We start from the raw sequence: 21,810 nt of genomic DNA on the forward strand, positions 1-21,810 counted from the left end.
CCACCATTTGAAAAAATGTAGCAGATTTTGTTCCCACAGACATGGGTCTGAGTATCTCCATGCTTAAATTCCAAGTAACTCTTTGCTGATTCTTTCACATGGCAATGAACAATTTTTATCCCTCCCGCCATGAGAAATAGCCAAATGTAGTAAGCAATTAAAAGACTTCTGGTTCCCGACCACCACATTTTTCTAAATTGTCCTTTCGTGCTCCCCCCACATACTGGGGCAAGTGATAATAATGGGGGATTTTAATTACCCTGATATTGACTGGGGCAATAGTACTGCCAGGACAGTAAATGGGAACAAGTTTATAAACTTGCTGCATGACAACTTTATGTCACAAGTTGTTGAGGAGCCAACCAGGAACCATGCTATACTAGATCTAGTGATCTCTAATGACCCAGAACGTATAGCAAATGTGCAAGTGGTTGAACCCCTGGGTAATAGTGACCATAATGTTATTTCATTTAATGTTTGGTGCAGGAAACAAATTTACACGGGGGCAACAAAGACAATGAATTTTAGGAAGGCAAATTTTAGTTCCTTAAGGGCAGCGCTTCAGGGCATAGATTGGGGAATTATGTTTTCTGATAAAAACACAGAGCAGAAATGGTTGTCATTTAAAATGATATTAAATCATTACTGTTCTCAATTTATTCTATTAATAAGAAAAAGTAGAAGTGTTAAGAATCACCCTATGTGGCTTAACTCTGAGGTAAAGAAGTTAATAGGGAGAAAAGGGAAAGCTTTTAAGAAATATAAGTCAGAGGGGACAGTAGCTGCGTTTAATGATTATAAACACTATAACAAGTGTTGTAAAACAGCAATCCGGAAGGCAAAGATAGAAAATGAGGAGCGCATCGCGGCCGAGGCCAAGACTAACCCCAAAAAGTTTTTTAAGTATATTAATAGTAAAAAGATGCAGGTTGAGGGTGTGGCCCCATTGAGTTATAATAACAATATGGTTACAGCGGATACAGAAAAGGCAGATGTGCTTAACCAGTTCTTTTCTTCTGTGTATACAGTAGAGGAGCCAGTGGGCCAAGTCCCACCCAATAGCTTCACTGTTGCCTCAGCTCCAACTACACAGTGGTTGGCACAGGATATGGTGCTTAAAGGGTTACACACGATAAATGTAAACAAGGCACCTGGGCCAGATGGAATACACCCTCGGGTACTGAGAGAGCTAGGGGCAGAATTGCAGTGGCCCTTGTTTCTGATATTCTCAGACTCTCTTTCATCAGGTATGGTACCTAGGGATTGGAAGAAGGCGAATGTCATTCCCATATTTAAAAAGGGAGTAAGATCTCAGCCTGGCAATTATAGGCCTGTAAGTTTGACATCCGTGGTGGGCAAGTTATTTGAAGGCTTGTTAAGGGATCACATTCAAAATTATGTAGTGGAGAATGCCATTATGAGCAGTAATCAGCATGGCTTTATGAAGGACAGGTCATGTCAGACCAATTTAATTGCTTTTTATGATGAGGTAAGTAAGAAGCTGGACAGTGGGGATGCAGTAGATATCATCTATTTGGATTTTGCCAAAGCATTAGATACTGTTCCCCACAAACGACTGCTTTCTAAGCTAAGGTCTATTGGTCTTAGTGAAGCCGTTTGCACATGGATAGAAAACTGGCTACAGGATCGGGTACAGAAGGTGGTTGTTAATGGTACATTCTCTACTTGGAATAAGGTTCTCAGTGGGGTCCCTCAGGGTTCTGTACTGGGTCCACTTTTGTTTAATTTGTTCATAAATGACTTAGGGGAGGGTATTATGAGTAATGTATCAGTGTTTGCAGATGACACAAAACTCTGCAGACCAGTCAATTCTATCCAGGATGTGACATCCCTGCAGCAGGATCTTGACCAACTGGCAATCTGGGCAGCTAAGTGGCAGATGAGATTTAATGTGGATAAATGTAAGGTCATGCACCTGGGATGTAAAAATATGCAAGCCCCGTATACCCTTAATGGGACTGCACTAGGCAAATCCATAATGGAGAAGGACCTTGGAGTCCTTGTAGATAATAAACTTGGCTGTAGCAAGCAATGCCAGGCAGCAGCTGCAAGGGCAAACAAGGTTTTGAGCTGTATTAAAAGGGGTATAGATTCACGGGAGGAGGGGGTTATTCTTCCCCTTTACAGAGCGCTGGTAAGGCCCCATCTAGAATATGCTGTTCAGTTTTGGTCTCCAGTGCTCAAACGGGACATTACTGAGTTAGAGAGGGTCCAGAGAAGGGCAACTAAGCTGGTAAAGGGTATGGAAAGTTTCAGTTATGAAGAAAGACTGGCCAAGTTGGGTCTGTTTACACTGGAGAAGAGGCGCTTAAGAGGTGACATGATAACTATGTATAAATATATAAAGGGATCATATAATAACCTTTCTAATGTTTTATTTACCAGTAGGTCCTTCAAACGGACACGAGGGCACCCACTCCGTTTAGAAGAAGGGAGGTTCCATTTAAACATTCGGAAAGGATTTTTTACAGTGAGAGCTGTGAAGTTCTGGAATTCCCTCCCCGAATCAGTCGTGCTGGCTGATACATTATATAACTTTAAGAAGGGGCTGGATGGATTCTTAGCAAGTGAGGGAATACAGGGTTATGGGAGATAGCTCTTAGTACTAGTTGATCCAGGGACTGGTCCGATTGCCATCTTGGAGTCAGGAAGGAATTTTTTCCCCTCTGAGGCAAATTAGAGAGGCTTCAGATGGGGTTTTTTGCCTTCCTCTGGATCAACTAGTAGTTAGGCAGGTTATATATAGGCATTATGGTTGAACTTGATGGACGTATGTCTTTTTTCAACCCAACTTACTATGTTACTATGTTACTAGGAGAGTGCCTCTCCATTCATTTAGCTTCTGGACTAAGGTGCAACCTTCTGAGAGGCCTGAAGTTAGCTATGTCCATTAATTGCCTTCAGCCCAGTCAGTCATAGTGCCACTTGCCCCTTCCAATATGATTGTCGGTGTTAGCAATTGCTTGTTTACTAGGCATGACAGAAAATGCAGAAATTACGCAATTATGGAGCCAATTTCAAATTCTGATATTTTTACTTCTCCTGCCTTGCTTCCTAGGTGTCCGATGAGCTTGGCTTATGTGTTTTAGTGGCAGCTCTCACACTATATGGGATTCATTTTTACATTTTTTTCTGACAGGTCTACATTGCCTGATATGAATTTTAGGAGATCTTATTTTGGCTCTAGGCAGTGAGTGGCATTTTTGAGAGTGCATCATGAGAGGTATTTTATTATGTAGAAAAGTCTGCCAAAAGATATTGTTGTCATGTGGTGAAAACGCCGGGGAAACCTTATTCTAGGTAATCCTGGAAATCTAAGACCCAGTCCTCTTAGCCCAAAAGAGATTATAAATCACACGAAAGCAAAATTGCACAAAGGTATGCAAGCAGGAAGGAGAAAACTCTCCTTATTCAAGACAGAGTGGTCCAGATTTTTGGACAGTAGAAGTAGAAGCTCTCTCAGTAGAAGCTCTATCATCATTCAAGGCCTTTTAGAGAAAGTAGTTATGGAGGCTCCCCAACTACTGACACACACAAAAATCCAAAGGGAAGGGGACAAAAACCAGGGAGTCAGAATATGGGGAACAAAGGCAGGAACAGACATCTAAGACCCAGGATACTCTTTACTATCTCTTATATCCTGTACTTTCAGGCAAAAGAGTCCTGTTGGCCAGTGGTGGCAGGGTAATGATCTCTTTACTGTCACTGTTAGAAAAGTATCATCCGTACTGACTTCCAATTCTTTCGAACTTTCTGTTTAGGACTGTTTAGATTTTCTCTAAAAACACTGGCGTGAAATAGATCTAGCTTTGAATTCAAGAGACCAGCTGTAACAGCTCTGTACTAGAGGTAGTTAAGATTTACTGTGGCTTTCAAAAGGCCCATCCTAAACATCAGTGGCATAACTAGATGTTACTGGGCCCCACAGCAAATTCAATGTAGGGCCCCAGAACATTAGTAAGTTGAGCTATTCTACCAAGATATATTGAAATTACTCATTAATATAATGGCCTTTCTTGGCCTCCTATATTCGTGGGCCCCCCTGCAGGGTCTGCTGATTGTAGTTACGCCCCTGCAAAACATGTAAGATTCCATGCATCACTATCACCAATAAAATTTATTTGTGGTGACCTACACCTCAGGTGGGACCTAGTTACCAAAAACATTTACTGTCCATCCTTTTAGCGACCCCCCCATGACTTTTTATCTGGCAGCTTAGCTGTAGCTTCACCCTTTCCATCCCTCCCCAATGCTAATGGCCAGTAAACATGCTCCCATATAGCACCTTTTCATTTTTTTTACTGAAAAAAAGTTCAGAGGGGATGTTTCCTATAAAATGCCTCAGCATAAAACTATGCCATAACTACAACAGATATAATGGGAAGAAGACAACCAATGGCCCTGGAACGGGGCCAACAATGTCTTAGGACAGGCCTAACGGTACTACACCCGTAGGTGACTGAATAAGCGCCCGTAGTAACCTTCCTAGTCGTTTTGCCTAATTTTAATTACAACCGGTACACAAACTCAAAGCAACTCGCACGGAAGCTATATTTGACGTACACCGGTTGCTATGCGGATGTGGCCATGTAGCCAGGGGGCGGGGCTTCCGCTGTTTGGATTTTAGACTGAGGCGGCAAAGAATTGGATACTGGCGGGGGTGGGTTGTGTTCTGCTGTACAGGGACAGTCAGATGGAACGTAGCCTGTAGCTGCGTCTCAACAGTTATCGGCTTATAGTGCAGCTTGTACTGTCCCCAGAGTCGCACGGAAATGGGCTACAAGTCTGACCAGCTCATCGTGGTGTCCATCCTAGAAGGTAAAAAACTATCACTGACATGCATGCACTTTTCTTACTCCGAAACAGGCCGAAAATATATTTTGGTTATGGGTTATGTTTAGGGCGTATGACATATATATACCAACCAGTGTTATAGGTTCCACACATGCAGGCAAAAGCCAAGTGCAGCATAAGATCACAGTGAAGGTATAGGCAGTCCGCTCCACATACTGATCCGAAAATTGTGTTTTCCCTGAGCGTTATACATTAGGCTTTCATTTCAGTGTGAGCCACATCGGGTCACTATGCTCTGTTTATAAGGACATTGTTTCTTCATACGAGTTGTTTTATATGGATCATTGTACTTTTGAACTTGTGAGATATATTTGTTTTACTTAGGTGTTATGATTTCAGGATGTTGCCATCTCCCCAAGTGTATGAAGTTTGCCCTATGTATAACATTGTCATTAAGTATCAGTTCTAGCACAAGGTAACTCTACTCGCAGGGTACCACTAAAGCTGGCCACACACGTGGCGATCTGATGATGGTTGCACGAAATATCGTCAGATCCGCCACACACCATTCAGGGCTGAATCGGCAGGTAAGGAGGTAGAAACAATAGGATTTCTACCTCCTTCTGCCGATTCAGCGCTGAAGGGAGATTTTGGTCAGGCGCCTTCTATGGCGCCTGATCAAAATTTTCAAACTGGTCCGATCGGCGAGTCTGCCGATATCAGCAGCTTCCTGCGATATCGGTCGACTCGCCGACATACCATACACGCACCGAATATCGTACGAAACGAGGTTTCGTACGATATTATCGGTGTGTGTATGGCCACCTTAACTCTTTGTTTGATTGGAAAAACCCACTGCCTATGGCAAATAATCTCAGATGAGGATCCCTTTGGTCAGATATGCTAAGGTGAGAATTCCCAGCTCTTTTTACTGCAGTTGGTTGCAGGTTTCCCTTTGCAGAGTGTGTGGGGTGTAGCTCTAAAATAATAAAAAAATACAAATACAAGAGTATTGTAAAATTATACCCATATTGGCTAACAATAAAAATACATTGCAAGCTTTCGGAGCTCTAAAGCCCCTTTAACATTTGCCTGATGAAGGGGCCTTAGAGCTCCGAAAGCTTGCAATGTATGTTTATTGTTAGCCAATATAGGTATCATTTCTACAATACTCTTGTATTTGTTTTGTTTTTTATTTTTGACACTGGCTAACACGGTACTACAGATTTTGTTTTTTGGGTGTAGATCTGACACCTTAATTTAGAACATAGAAAAGATCTGCAAGATACTTAACCCAAGGAATCCCCGTATACCATTTGTTTGTGTGCTTTCTTGCCAACCTGGCATGATGGCAAACAGAATTTGCTTAGAAGCAGGTGTAAGAATGTAATTACACAAGACTTTCTCGCACTGAGTATTTCATTCAGATTTGTTATGAAATGCAGTGACAAAACAACAGCCACATGACATATAAGATGCAGCTTACCTTCAGAGTTTGTCCTGTAAGGTCATCAAGATCCTGCTGTTTCTGGACAAAATATATGCTATAGGTGTAGGCTACCTGTTTGCATGCAGATCAAGTAACCACACAAACAAAAACTTCAAGGTATGGATGAGTTGCATGAGGAGCTCTGTCTAATGTGACATGGGGCTGCTTCCAGTGGGAAGAACATCAATACAAAGCTGTACTTATGATATAAATAATAACCAGAGTTTGCAGTAAGAGCAATATGTAAAGGAGCATATTATTGTCTTTATTCTTGTAAATACGTAGTGTTGTTTTATATACATCCCATAAATTGTGTCTGTTTTCAAACTCTATTGTACTTGTAAGTACGGTTCTACTCATGACATCAGAAAATTATAACTGTATAATGTTGTGAATGAGTTTTTACACCAAAGCAATTTACATTTCACTGATGGATTTTGTCTTGAAAAAGTGCAAATATAAGTCTTCAAATATACCCGAGCTAGGATTTTAATCAACCGTGTAATGCCTCAAATGCAAGTGTTTGGAAAATGAGCCCTAAGGGATGTGTTTTGCATCCCTTAGTATTCTAGATCTTGCATCTGGGGCATTAATAACTAACACCCACGATCTTGTAAAAACTGAAGCTTTGTAGAAAAATGAACTTTTAGTAGTACAATGATCTTTACACATGAGACCAAGTAGCCCTGATCTCAATCCAGTTGAAAATCTGTTACACTCTATGGAAGTTTGGTGAGCATCTGAATATTTGAACAATCTGGAGCAAATATGCCTGAAACCAAGGGCCAAAATCAATTCAAAACAGTGTGCAAAGCTGATAGAGAAATTCACAGAATTGGATTTAAAGGAGATATTCGTCTTTTGCAAAATTGTACAAAGCTGTAGGACAATGCAAAAAGACATATTTGCTCTTTGCTTTGATATTGTACATTAAAGTACGGTTTAACCCATAAGGTTACCACCTCTGGCTTAGGAGGTTGCTGACACCACCCGGAATTCTGTAAATGCAGAGATCAGCAGTGATTACACATCATCAGTGAGGACAATGCAGCACTGTGCATGTCCTGTACTGCATCACTAATTTGCATATCATTAATCATGTTGGTAGCCAATGGTATCAATGCTCTGCAGATAAATACAGAAGTCCGGCACATGCACAGTGGCTTATCAAGCTGTGTTGTGAACATTTCTACCATATGCCAATCGCTTTCTTTTCTGTCTCTGCCTCTGTTCAGTTAATGAGTACTTTTGCGGGGCACTGCATGTAAAGGTGTAACACCCATGTAATGCAACACCCATATTTAAAAAAAAAAAAAAAAAAATGGTGTAGGTTACCTAAACAACACAACAAAAAAAGTTTTAAGACCATATGTTCTATTTGTCTTAAAAAGAGACAGGCCTGTGATAATTAGAGTTTCTAAATGCATTCTTAAGCTTAAGAATATATTGTTTTCCAAGCATATAAAAGAAACTTTGTTAGTATTTTTTTTTCTTATAGTTTTTGAGATATAAATGGTTTGTTAGAGACAACATCAAAGTCTCCATTGCAGCCTATAGAATTCAGGTGCAGGCACATGTAGCCGATATCCGCCAAAAATGCAAAGTCTCACGTTTTTAGGCAGGTATCGGCTACATATGTGTGCACCCGAGTGTATTCAATGCTATCGGGTACAAGCACAGGTAGGAGGATTTTAAAGAGTACGTAGCGTATTCTCGGCAAGCGGTTTTTGGCTTGCCAAGAATACGCTACGCGTGGCATTAGCCTTAAAAAGGATATAAATCCAATTGATGCAGAATTAGAAGGTTTCTTTTCTGAGCAATGTTGACATTTACATTTTTTTTTTTTTTTTTTGCGGTTTCTGAGAATGCTAATAGCAGGTGTTTAGCACAACCTAAAGTCAGCAACCCAAGGATTAACTGAAAAATTCACCCACTTTCTATTCATTTCTGTGGGATCTTTAGAAGTATTTTTATCAAATGGTGAACTCTAATGTTTACCCATTGATACGCGTCTATAAATCCAATAGCAACTGTAATTTCACACTTTGAAAATTCTGCCACTTAAAGGAGAACTAAAGCCTAACCAAAGAAGTAGGGCAGAAATGTACAGTTTTCTTTTTCAATGTCTCCAGGCTGTGTATGACATTCTTTATAATATTCCCTGCAGTTTATAAGAGAATATTTTGGACTGTAACATCATGTATGTAAAATATTCTCTAATTTAAAGGAGCTGTAAACCCTAAAATTGGGTTGATGTATAATTTAGTGCTTCAAGGGGAATTTTGCAATTTACAATTAAGAAGATCTAATCCTAAAAAAATAATTGATGTTAACTTAATCAGAGTGTGTATTTGAGCACTTTACTACTACTACCAGGCTTTTGGCACATCTGGGAGTCAGCAATTCTTGGGTTAATAGAATCCAGATTATACCTAGACAAAGAGTGGCTGACACTCTGGGCAAGAGAGCTGTTGAGCCAATCATGCTTAGCAGTATAAAACTGTGGTTGGCTCAGAAACAATTTAAAATGAAGATGAATGTGAATTCTAAAAGTTCTTAGAGGAGTGCTGTTAAGTGATGAGCCTGTTCTCAGCAGTCTGAAACTGTAAATCAGATTTTAGCATGAATTTAAAAAGTGCTCAACAAGCACTGTGAGAAAGTTAAGATTAATTAAGATATACAATGCTACTGAATTTTGACTTGTGTGTGTTTGGAATGAAATATGTGTTACAAATGCATAGAATCCATAAATTGTGGCATTACCAAAAATACTGAATCCTCCACAAAAGATATTCTGAATGATTAATTGAATTTGAATCCTCGAGCTGTATAGGTATCATGTAAAGAGTGTTGCTGAAAATACACAGATCACTGTGATTACTGTAATCAGCACTAACCCTGTGTTCCAGACAGTAACTAACACTGAATATCACTCTAGCCTCCCGAAAGGCTTTGTTTTTCACTTAGGCCAGCCTTTGCATCTGGTTTTCTGCTACTTTTTGTCTCTTACTCTGACATCATATATCCCGGCATTATTTTGTCTGCAAATTCCTGGTCAATTTTAGAGACTATGGGGGCCATTTACTAACTAATTTAACTAACTTTTTTTCTGATTAGGATTTTTTAGCTATAAAAGTAGCCAAACAAAGGTTGCATCAAAAACTTTTCTGCGACTTTTTCACTTCAGATTTTTTGATAAATGTCAGACATTTTTGTTAATGAATTTATTTCAATTAACATTTTTTTTGAAAAATTAGAGTTTTAGTAAATGAGCCACCACAATAACATTTTGATCACCACACTTTAAAATCAAAGGACTAGAAATATAACAACAAAATCATTATTATCAACTAGCAGGTAATCTTTAAAGCCAGTGTCTGGAGTATTGTGATCACACAGACCCACATGCACATGTATGGGACCTGTTATCCAAAATGCCTGGGCCCTGGGGTTTTCTGGATAAGGGATCTTTCCGTAATTTGGATCTCCATAACTTAAGTCTGCTATAAATCATTCAAAAATTGAATAAATCCAATAGGCTTGTTTTGCCTCCAATAAGGATTCATTATATCTTAGTGTGCATCAAGCACAAGGCACTGTTATATTATTACAGAGAAAAGGGAAATCATTTTTAAAAATTAGAATTATTTGCTTATAATGGAGGCTATGGGAGACAGCCTTTTCCTAATTCGGAACTTTCTGGATAACAGGTTTCCGGATAAGGGATCCCATACCTGTACCGTTATTTAAAAAGGGATCCCGTTCTCAGCCTGAAAACTATAGGCCTGTTAGTCTGACATCAGTAGTAGGAAATCTTTTGGAAGGGGTAATAAGGGATAGGGTACTTGAATACATTGCAGTTCACAATACTATTAGTTTGTGCCAGCATGGTTTTATGCGTAACAGATCTTGCCAGACTAATTTAGTCGCCTTTTATGAGGAGGTGAGCAGGAACCTTGATGCTGGAATGGCAGTTGATGTCATCTACTTGGACTTTGCTAAAGCGTTTGATACAGTACCTCACAGAAGGTTAATGATCAAATTAAGGAATATTGGCCTAGAACATAATATTTGTAATTGGATAGAGAACTGGCTGAAGGATAGAGTACAAAGAGTGGTTGTAAATGGAACATTTTCTAATTGGACCAGTGTGGTTAGTGGAGTACCGCAGGGGTCAGTCCTTGGTCCTTTGCTTTTTAACTTGTTTATTAATGACCTGGAGGTGGGCATAGACAGTACTGTTTCTATTTTTGCTGATGACACTAAATTGTGCAAAACTATAAGTTCCATGCAGGATGCTGCCGCTTTGCAGAGCGATTTGACAAAATTAGATAACTGGGCAGCAAACTGGAAAATGAGGTTCAATGTTGATAAGTGCAAAGTTATGCATTTTGGTAGAAATAATATAAACGCAAACTATCTACTGAATGGTAGTGTGTTGGGGGTTTCCTTAATGGAGAAGGATCTAGGGGTTTTTGTTGATAACAAGTTGTCTAATGCCAGGCAGTGTCATTCTGTGGCTACTACAGCAAATAAAGTGCTGTCTTGTATAAAAAAGGGCATTGACTCAAGGGATGAGAACATAATTTTGCCCCTTTATAGGTCCCTGGTAAGGCCTCACCTTGAGTATGCGGTGCAGTTTTAGGCTCCAGTCCTTAAGAAGGATATTAATGAGCTGGAGAAAGTGCAGAGACGTGCAACTAAACTGGTTAAGGGGATGGAAGATTTAAACTATGAGGTGAGACTGTCAAGGTTGGGGTTGTTTTCTCTGGAAAAGAGGCGCTTGCGAGGGGACATGATTACTCTGTACAAGTACATTAGAGGGGATTATAGGCAGATGGGGGGATGTTCTTTTTTCCCATAAAAACAATCAACGCACCAGAGGTCACCCCTTTAGATTAGAGGAAAGGAGCTTCCATTTGAAGCAGCGTAGGTGGTTTTTCACGGTGAGGGCAGTGAGGTTATGGAATGCCCTTCCTAGTGATGTGGTAATGGCAGATTCTGTTAATGCCTTTAAGAGGGGCCTGGATGAGTTCTTGATCAATCAGAATATCCAAGGCTATTGTGATACTAATATCTACAGTTAGTACTAGTGGTTGTATATATAGTGTATGTATGTGAGTGTATAGATTGGTAGGTGTGGGTTAAGTGTGCTGGGTTTACTTGGATGGGTTGAACTTGATGGACACTGGTCTTTTTTCAACCCTATGTAACTATGTAACTGCTTTCTATAATGATGAGGTCAAAAACAAAACTTAGCAGCACTTTCTCAGCCTTTAAACTAAGTAACATGCAGAGAATTGCTAAATATACTAAACAGAAGTGAATTATTTTTCACTTTGATAGGTGAACTATATCACCCTTCAGTTTGGCATCTTTTCTCGTAATGCTTATTTTACGTTGAGGCATAGAGCTATTCCCTAATTATTTTATTAAAAAAACATTTTATTCATCAAAAGGAGGCCCAATAGAGTTTAATAGCTACATACATAAGTGAACAAAAAATGGCCAGAATATAATGCAATTGACTGTATGGGATTCAAAGAAACCAAATTATCTGATGAAGTAAAAGTTTCCTCATTTTGATCAGTTAAGTGGGGTATGCTCCAAATACTAATTAAGGTGATAAAAACATTTTTTTCCCTATCTGTGCATATAGTTTTTCACTATATTTTTTGTTTTTTAGGCAGACATTTTCCAAAGCGATCAAGGCACATGCTTGTTGTAGATGCCAAGTTTGATGGTGAACAGTTGTCTACAGATCCAGTTCCACACCTAGAGCAACCACAGTTTGCTACAGAGTTAGCCTGGGAACTTGATAGAAAAACACTGCATCAACACAGGTAAAATACATTTACATTATGTTTTTGCTACTATTTTTTCCCCTGTTTTAGTACTTTGCCATTGGGTCACTATGTCTATTTTGTTTTTTACAATTTTTTAAGGGGCTTATTTATCAGTTTTTAAATTTGTGAATTTGAGTTTGTTTTTCTAAATTTAATAAACTCACATATTTTTAATAAGGAAAACTCATTTAAAAAAAAAAAAAACTTGAATATCTTGGATCTTGTGAGTTTACAAACTGCCTATGACAACTCCCGTTAACTTCTATAGAAACTCACAAGTTTTTAGATGACGAAATTTAACATTTGAGTTTTTGGGTTATCGAACCATAACTCGAATTCGAGTTTTTTAAGCGCAAAAAAATGTTAATCGAGAAAAAAAGTCGAACTCAACCATTGATAAATTACTCCCTAAATGTACATTTTACCACAGAATAAAACTTTGATTGTACAGGCCACAAGGTAAACCCAGTGTCTCTTGTCTCAGACATATACATAAAGGTGCTTCTAGCATGCCAGAAGCATGTACAGATATCATATAGGTATAGATCAAGGTTAGGTCAAGCTGGGTGAGTAGCGATTAAACCTTGGAGGAAGATTGATAAGAGGACAGTATAGGCATACCCTGCACTTTAGAATAGGTTCAAAGGTCCTGGGATGGTTCGGGGTCTATCCATTGGGCCCAAGCTTTTAAAACTTTTTGGGGACATCCTCTGCACATGTATGTGAGCCTGTATAGGGAGATTGCTTTTTCAACCATAACTTTCTATGTGATAATTTTTGGCCCCCTGGCCGATGTCCAGAGTAGTGCAATTGTCTTTTAAGCAGACATGCATAATATAGACATTCGAGTCCTTTGCGCTGTATGGGGTGACAGTTGCTCTACCTGATTGAGCAACAATACTACTATGGGATCCTAGTGGGAGTACACTTCCCATTCTATCCTGTATACTTATTGCATCAACCCAGGAGTGTTGTACTCCTGGACATGTCCATACCTTATGCAAAAGCTGGGAAATGCTGACATCTGGGGCACTCTTGTGCAATATATTGTGCATATATTTTATGTAACCGATGGGGTATAAGCTAAAGCTACTTTAACAGGGTCTCTCTTGCACTACTGCTAATAACACCTTGAAAAGTACATGCTCCCATTGTATGAGGCAAGCTGAGGGAGATCCTGTTGCCACTTGTCTACTTTTGTAGATAACTTTGGATGGTAACTAAAGACCTTTCCATGTATGAACGTGAACCATGTTCAGGTATATATATGAACCTGAACACCACATGGAACAATTTATTTAGACATACATACATTTTTCATGCCAGGTGATAATTCCCTATAAGAGTTGGGCAATAAAAGAAAACATATACAATTCTTATAAAAGTATAATGTAGATGCAAAAGTATATATTTTTTTTTAGTTGCCTTAATTATCCTTATATTCCTGTTTTTTAATAATTCAGCCAAAAGCCTAAATAATAATAATAACTACTTCTCTAAACTAGGAAAAATGAAGAGGTGTAATAGTATACCTTTTACCATAGTTTAATAGAATGTGAGGATGGCCAACATAGGAGGTAACCGTATTCTAAAACTCTGGTTTTGAAGCCTGCCATTAGTGGATTAAGACCTAAATGTATTAAAGGAGATAGAATGCTAAAAATAATTGGGGGTTGCCAAGTTGTTGGGCACCCCCCTAGTGATTGTATGTAGTTGCTTACCTGCTACCCCATATGGCACTTCTCCTCACTTTTTTTTTTTTTTTTCTTTTTTAAAGAACACACCAGACTGCAGGACTGTTTGCTAAACGTTGCACCACCAACTGTAATGGAATATTTACCCATTTTTAACCCTTTTCTGGCCGTGAAAGGGTTAATGGCTTCTTTGCTGCTTTTATGAGATAAAATAGGTTATTACTGAATAATTACCACATTCCTATTCTTCTTAATGATTTATTGTGTAATAGATTTTTCCTTGTAATTGCACAATTAAGCATAGGCAGTTTTTCACAGCAAGCCTTTAACAAATTGTTATTGTGTTTCTCCATCCAAGAATCTTGAAGAAAAGCAGATTTAATGCGTTTTGTATACATGTGGGTTGAAAATGCAGAGATGAACACATTCTTGGCTTTAACAATAAATCTTTCTTTTGTAGGCTGCAGCGAACCCCTATCAAGCTCCAGTGCTTTGCATTAGATACATTAACATCTGCTAAGGAATCTGTTGGATATGTGGTGCTAGACTTAAGAGCTGCGCAAGAAAAGAAACAAGTAATAACATTATTTTATGAAGTATTCTATAAGCTGTAAGGCTGATGGCTTTTTGGGCATTTTTTTGTGCCAGCATATTTCAGCTGACAGAAATGCACCACATGTTACCTTCCAGCCAGTTTAATGGGAAGTGCCTGGCTGTGCCAGGGCTAGAGCTCGCAAGGAGTAGCTTCAATTTACTGGTTTAGCTTAAAGGAGAAGGAAAGTCATTTTTGCTTTTTACTGCCAATAGATTTGCCACATTAGTGCCACCTAGAACACTATATTTATTCAGCAGAAACCATTACCATACCTGAGTAAACAGCTTTAGAAGCTTTCTCCGTTTGCTTAAGGGACATGTAAAGCCTACATTTGCCTACAATATATATCAGTTGGGCACGTCTCCCCCACCCACAAGCAAATAGCAGCTTTAACCCGGTGGCCATTTTTCCTCTGATACATAATCAGATACATTTAAATCTGCAAACAGCATATACACACACAGACCCTTATTCAGCATACATTTCATCAAGAATACAGACTCACACAGGCAGAACTGTCTCTGATAAAAGTTCTGCTTTGTTTGAGCACTGTAATGGTAAAACTGAGCTCAGGAGAAAAAAACTGAAGCAGACAACTAGCGCTGAGTTTCTATGGGAACCAGCAGTGCCATCTCTTTACTGGCTGCTAGACTGGGGGGGGGCGTGTTTAGTAATCTGAGATTAGAACAACTGAGCATGCCCACAAGCCAACAGCCAAAGCAAATTCCTGAGGGATGGGGCCAAGTGGGTTTCAGGAGAAATCTAAGTGATTAAGGAGATGTTGCAGCCTTACTATTAACCTCTGGACAACCAGTGTGGCAGGTATTGAAAGATTTCAAAGATAGCAGCTTCCTTCCTGCAGTCTAGCCCTTATAACTCAGATCACACATTGCTAAGGGAAGGGGGAGGGAGTTCTTAGCATTCTGGTGGGAGGTGGGGGGAGCAGGAGAGAGCTGCGCAGACTCTGGCCACGGAATTAAGGATGTTTCTGAGAGAAGAAGTCAGACACTGGAACATCATGTTTACAAAAAAGAGACAAGAAATCCTGTGTTTCTTTTAATAGAGGACTCAGTGCAGCAGTACTGTGAGTGCTAATGGCTGTATTTACATAGATTAGTTTCTCCTTTCCTTCTCCTTTAAAGAATAACTATAGGCCTTTCATGATTTAAACAATAGGCAAAAAGGATGTTCCGCGCAAGGGAAGGGCACTGCCCCTGTAAGGGTTGTTTTATGTACAGAAGATAAATAATTGTGAGGCCAATTTAAGGTTTCTTTGTGTGTGTGTCACAGGTCCTTTATGCCTGTTTTGTGCTTCAGCCCAAAGACATCACAGCCCTTGAACAGTGATTTGTTGTGTTCGTTCTTGAGCATTTTCAGCTCAGCATGCAGGCAACAATTCTGTAAATCATCCTTCATTTATTCCTTTGTGACTTGCCTGCACTCACTGATACAATTATGGGTCAGGCAATTATTGCTCAAATACATGAGCTAGGTTTTTCAGGCGATAATACCCCGTGCTGCACTGGAATACACTTGGGCAATGAAACATTCGAATTGCCCGCCCCATATGACATTGGCCTTAGCGGAGAAGATCTGTTCCTCCAAAGATTCCCACCTGTTTTTTGTTCTTATTCAAAACATATGCTTTGAATGGCTGTTAACTCACAATTTATATAAACACAGTATAAAATTAACAATGAAGGCTGATTATTAATTACTTCAGACTCACAGTAGTGAATAAAGTTAATTCTGCATCAGAATTGGTTAGTAATCCTAGTAATCATTGTATGACAGATGTAACCTTACTAATACTTAGATGATTTCAAGTGATCCCTAAGCTTAGCTTCTTAACAGCAGCCAAGAGCACACTGAGCATGCGCAATGACACTGCAACACATTAGGATCATTGCATAAAATACAGTATTTCTAGCCCATAAAATGGGGTTCCAGTATTTCGGAGCTTTCTGGATAATGGGTTTCTGGATCCCATACCTGTATAATCAAAGCTTCACAAGGTATCTGTCAGGGGTTGCTGTTAATCATGTCTGTGCTCAATATATCTTATGTCACACTTCCTCATCCTCTAGGACAGTGCTGTCCAACTTCTGTGGTACAGAGGGCCGTAATTTTTCTGGTCTTCATGGTGGAGGGCCAATAATGGAAGCCGGTTTTGACCACTCCCATCTTTAAACACACCCACTTCAAAACACACCCATGGTATCACAAAAGCTTTTAAGCCCATCACCACATTAATGTTGGTAGCACAGCAAAAACCCAAATGGTTGGTGCTCACTGTAGGGATATCACTCCTCATTCATATGTGAAAGAATTAAAATGTCATAATAAGACACACCCTTAAATCCATATGCCTTCTCCTTCCCTGTATATAGCACAGCAACACCCAAATTGTAATTACACACCTTGGACCATATAATTACTATTTCCAAATGCTAACAAACACCCAGAACAAACCCCTGCCAGGTTCACCTCCCACAGGCAGCATGGGGCAAGCAGGGTATGGCACACACAGGCAGCATAGGGCAGGCAGAGTATGGCGCACACACAGGCATCATAGGGCAGGCAGAGTATGGCACATAGGCAGCGTAGGGCAGGCAGAGTATGGCACATAGGCAGCGTAGGGCAGGCAGAGTATGGCACATAGGCAGCGTAGGGCAGGCAGAGTATGGCACACACAGGCAGCGTAGGGCAGGCAGAGTATGGCACACACAGGCAGCATAGGGCAGGCAGAGTATGGCACACACAGGCAGCATAGGGCAGGCAGAGTATGGCACACACAGGCAGCATAGGGCAGGCAGAGTATGGCACACACAGGCAGCATAGGGCAGGCAGAGTATGGCACACACAGGCAGCATAGGGCAGGCAGAGTATGGCACACACAGGCAGCATAGGGCAGGCAGAGTATGGCATGCATAGGGCAGGCAGTGTATGGCACACAGGCAGCATAGGGCAGGCAGAGTGTGGCACACATAGGACAGGCAGTATATAAAGTGACACAATGCTGTCTGAGATGTGAATAATGAAATGCTGGGGGGCAGTTAATCTCAGTACCATTTAAATGATACCATTTAAAGGTAAGTAGTCACAGCAGCCAGACAGGTGGGGGGCCGTGGGCCGCCAGTTGGACAGCACTGCTGTAGGAGCATTCTTCATAAAATGTTTCTACTTTTTAGTATCTAATGACTAAAAGCAGAATAAACACCACTCTTGCTCTTTATTGCCCCTGCTGAGAAATGGAGTATGGCAGTTAGCACAAATACATGGCAGTGAATTTGAACATGCTGAGAAGCAATGTTCTGTGTTTACAACATGCTGCTGTATCCTGTATTATTACCTAATTCATGGGGCCTTCTTATGCTCACTTACAAATTTTTAAACTGTAAATCAAAGGAAAATATTGCCTGTTAATTCAAATATTAATCTTATCTCTACTGTACAATACACACTTTTTCTTGAAATAGGAACAACGTTTTTGGATAAAGTTTTTACTGTTTTGGCATATTAAGTTAGGACTTGAGCATGTTGGTAGGATATTATTTTTATTTTAGAATAACTGACATGTAAATATTTTCTTTTATTCCCTTTTTTCTGTTTTTAGGCACCAAAATGGTATTCATTACTGAGTAGCAAATATACAAAATTTAAACCCGAAATACAGCTTAATATTTCTTTGGAAACCGACAACAAACCAGCAGTTGATACTTTTAAAGCTAAGGAGGCACCACCAAGAAGAAGTAAAGGTATGAACTTGTCAGTATTTAAATTAGTTGTGCCAGTTGCCAGATATAATGTGCCATGGAATTAGCTCTGGAGCCACTTTCCTCATGGAGGACTTCTGTGTTAACTCTCTATGACATTAGGCAAGTGAGTTGAGCTTCAGGCACAATAAAAATACTAGAGGTTGTGAACTTTGCAGTGTACCACTATGGCAGGGATCCCCAACCTTTTATACCTGTGAGCCACATTTAAATGTAAAAAGTGTTTGAGAGCAAAACAAGCATAAAAGATTTCCTGGTGGTGCCAATAAGGGCTATTATAGGCTATTTGGCAGCCTCTATGTGGAATGGCAGCCTACAGATGGCTCTGTATGGCATTGATTTCTGGATTTTATGCAACCAAAACTTGCCTCCAAGCCAAGAATTTAAAAATGAGCACCTGCTTTGAGGCCACTGGGAGCAACATCCAAGGGGTTGGTGAGGAACATGTTGCTCACGAGCCACTGGTTGGGGAACACTGCTCTATGGTTTAATGGCTGTGTTGAATTTTAACAACTTGTAACAAATTGAAAACTCAACCTGAAAAAAGAGTATTGTGTTAAAGAGCAAGAAAAGCTAAAGTCACTGGGGATGCCTGTTTGTTAGCACCCTGCCCGACCCCCGTGACTTTGGTATTTGATACCATAAGCCTGTTTTCCTCTTCTTTTTAAATCTCATCAACTCTGTGTCAAGGCTACTGTCGTCTCTTCTTCACAGACCCGGTGATATGAAATGTGACTGGACTGTGAATTTTAATTGTTGCATTTTTTTTAGGGAGGACAAAGGGATTAAAAAGCAAAGGATTTAGCCCGTATGTTAAAATAGAATTAGAGCTGTGCGCTAATGAAATTGCCAGGCATAAGGTGGAACCACTTGGGTACAGGTTTCGCCTATAAAGGCTACAAAGAAAATTATCATTGATGTATGCTAAAAACCGCCCAGTATAAGTGAAAATGAAGCCCTGGTAATATTATAAATGAAAGAGACTACTTAACTAGGCCAAGTTGTTATTATGCGTGTCTTCAAATAACTCAGACATTGACTGGAGTAATAGGGTAAGCAAGTCAGAAGAAGAGAGCAGGTTTTCTATATGTTTTCTGTTACCTATTGGAAGTTGCAAAAGTTCAGGTTAGAGCTGTTTGATGTGCAGCATTGCTTAAACAAACATGATCTGCATGGAAGAGTCATCAGCAGGAAGCTTTACCTTACTGGCATCTGGACAAGGCAGAGGCCTTTTGGACTGATGAAGTATAAATTAAACTCTTTGGCCACAAAATGTTGCCCAACAGTAAACCATGGCATTTGTGGGTATTTGCTCTCGCTGCTCAATCTGTAGCTGGCTGAAAACGGCATTAGGATACTGCCCAGGTGCAAATTTGCCCAGTCTTTGTAAATGAACCTCAGTGATCCTAAATATGCCACCTTGAGCTACTTTAGAATAAGCAAGCTCATGGTTTTGGAACGGCCCCCACAATCAAACTTAAACATCATTAAAAATCTGTAGGTAGATCCTAAACACGCAAGATGGGCCAAGAAGATCTCAGAATTTTAAGTGTTTTGCAAGAAAGAATGGGGAAAAATCCTTACAACAAGAAATGAAAGACTTGTAGCTGGATACAAAAGGCTGTGACCTGTGCCGAAGGGGGTGTTGCTAAATACTCGCATACTAGGGTATCCAAATTTTTCATATGCCACAATTAACTATTTTCTTGGTTTTTAAAGAATGTAAAATAAAATGTTACTGTAAATTAACATTTGCTTATATGGTGTTTAGTACTCACTAATTCCTGCAGTAGTTGTTTCATAAAAAGGGTAATACTATCCTTTTAAGAAAAGGTTTTTATTTGCAAAGTGAAGGTTCTTATGATGTAAACATAGACCTTCAGAAGGTAAGCCAGACAGCTGATGTTAATTCCTTGCTACTTAAAGAATAAGTAAACCTTTTTTTTTTTTCTATGAGTAAAATTACTCTAAACAGCCTCCAGAATTACTTACCTTTGTCCCAGCATTCTCTCTGACCTGGTTCCTCAGTCAGAAGGTATTCTTTGTGCAGAGTGAAGCCACGCCCCCACTTCCTGTTCAGTTCTCTCTTCAATTTGACAAGGTTGTGGGAGTGGAGAGCCTTCTGCGCATGCCTGGAGGCAGCAGGAGCCAGTCTGTGCATTAGCAGTTTTTGGGGTTTTTTTTTTTTATGAGAGACCTGAACAGGAAGTGGGGGCGGGGCTTCACTCTGCACAAGGAAGCAACGATAAAAAATACCTTCTGACTGAGGAAACAGGTCAGAGAGAAAAAATTTGGTAATATGGAGTTACGTAAGATATGACAGTAGCCTATTATTGGCAAAATAAATATGGTATTAGAGGTATAATGGGCAGCAGTAAGGGGCAAAAAATGCAGAAATGGGATATAAGAAATAAATGGATTACACGTGGGTGGTGGCATGATGAAAATAAAGTTTTGATTTGAATATATATATATAGATATACTGTATATATGAAGCCGCATATAGACAGTTTCTCTGACAAATTTAGGTTTAGATATAAAGAAAAACAGAGACCCAAGTCAACATATGGAGGCCATGTTCTGTAAGTCAATATGCTTTTCTGAAATATCATGAGATGAAAGAAGCCGTCCCTCTGCTATTGTTCCATCCATCTGTCATAGTCGTTCAAGCTATTTAAAATTCTCCAGCTGGTAAATGCACTTGAAAGAGACAGGAAAACTAATATTGAAAATGTAATGTGTCATTCACACTGAGTACAATACACAGGTTGCCATGGTAAGAAGCATATCTAATATAAATCATGAAATTCTGTAACCAAAGCAAGATTAAATGAAATAAGCGATTAGTGCATGGCAGCATATGCTGCTACTTAAATTCTCTTGTTGGAGGGCTGGATACTCTTAAATGACAGTTTTACTGAAATTAGGCATGTAAATTGTTGTGGGCTGTAAAAATCCAGACAAAGCCATCGTAGGTGAAATATGTGCATAATGTGTATGGCTTGAAATGTAGAATGGCAAAGGATGTGGGTTATGTATACAGGTATGGGATTTATTATCTGGAAACCCATTATCCAAAAATTATGGGAAGGCCATCTTCCATAGACTCTATTATAAGAAAACCATTCTAATTTTTACAAATTATTTCCTTTGTTCTCTGTAATAATAAAACAGTACCTTTTACTTGATCCCAACTAAGATATAATTAATCCTTATTGGAGGCAAAAAAAAAATCCTATTGGGTTTATTTAATGTTCAAATGATTCTTCAATAGACTTGACTAAGGTGTATAAAAGTAATAACAATATAATGTACTGTTGCCCTGCATTGCTGCAACTGGTGTGTTTGCCTCAGAAACACTACTATAGTTTATATAGGTTATCTGCTGTGTAGCCATGGGGGCAGCCATTCAAAGGAGAAAAGGCACAGGTTACTTAGCAGATAACGGATAAACCCCCATTATATGGGGCTTATCTACTAGTTATCTGCTATGTAACCTGTGCCTTTTTTCCAGCTTGAATGGCTGCCCCCATGCCTACACAGCAGCTTATTTATATAGTAGCTTTTCTGTAGCAAAAACACCAGTTTTTTGCAG

General features: G+C 39.5%; 1 protein-coding gene across 3 annotated transcripts in view; it reads left to right on the plus strand.

Annotated features, from left to right (window-relative positions):
• The first annotated feature begins 4,627 nt into the window (after positions 1 to 4,627).
• cep120 (centrosomal protein 120kDa) overlaps positions 4,628 to 21,810 on the plus strand; it is a 58,303-nt gene continuing 41,120 nt past the window's right edge. For 2 of the 3 annotated variants that reach the window (XM_031895599.1, XM_031895601.1), the window contains exons 1-4: positions 4,628 to 4,839; positions 11,991 to 12,147; positions 14,305 to 14,419; positions 18,056 to 18,197. In XM_031895599.1, coding sequence (XP_031751459.1) covers positions 4,794 to 4,839; positions 11,991 to 12,147; positions 14,305 to 14,419; positions 18,056 to 18,197 — 460 coding nt within the window. In that variant the 5' untranslated portion in view covers positions 4,628 to 4,793. 3 annotated transcript variants of the gene reach the window in all.

Source organism: Xenopus tropicalis, chromosome 1, assembly GCF_000004195.4.
Source record: "Xenopus tropicalis strain Nigerian chromosome 1, UCB_Xtro_10.0, whole genome shotgun sequence".
Classification (NCBI taxonomy): Eukaryota; Metazoa; Chordata; class Amphibia; order Anura; family Pipidae; genus Xenopus; species Xenopus tropicalis.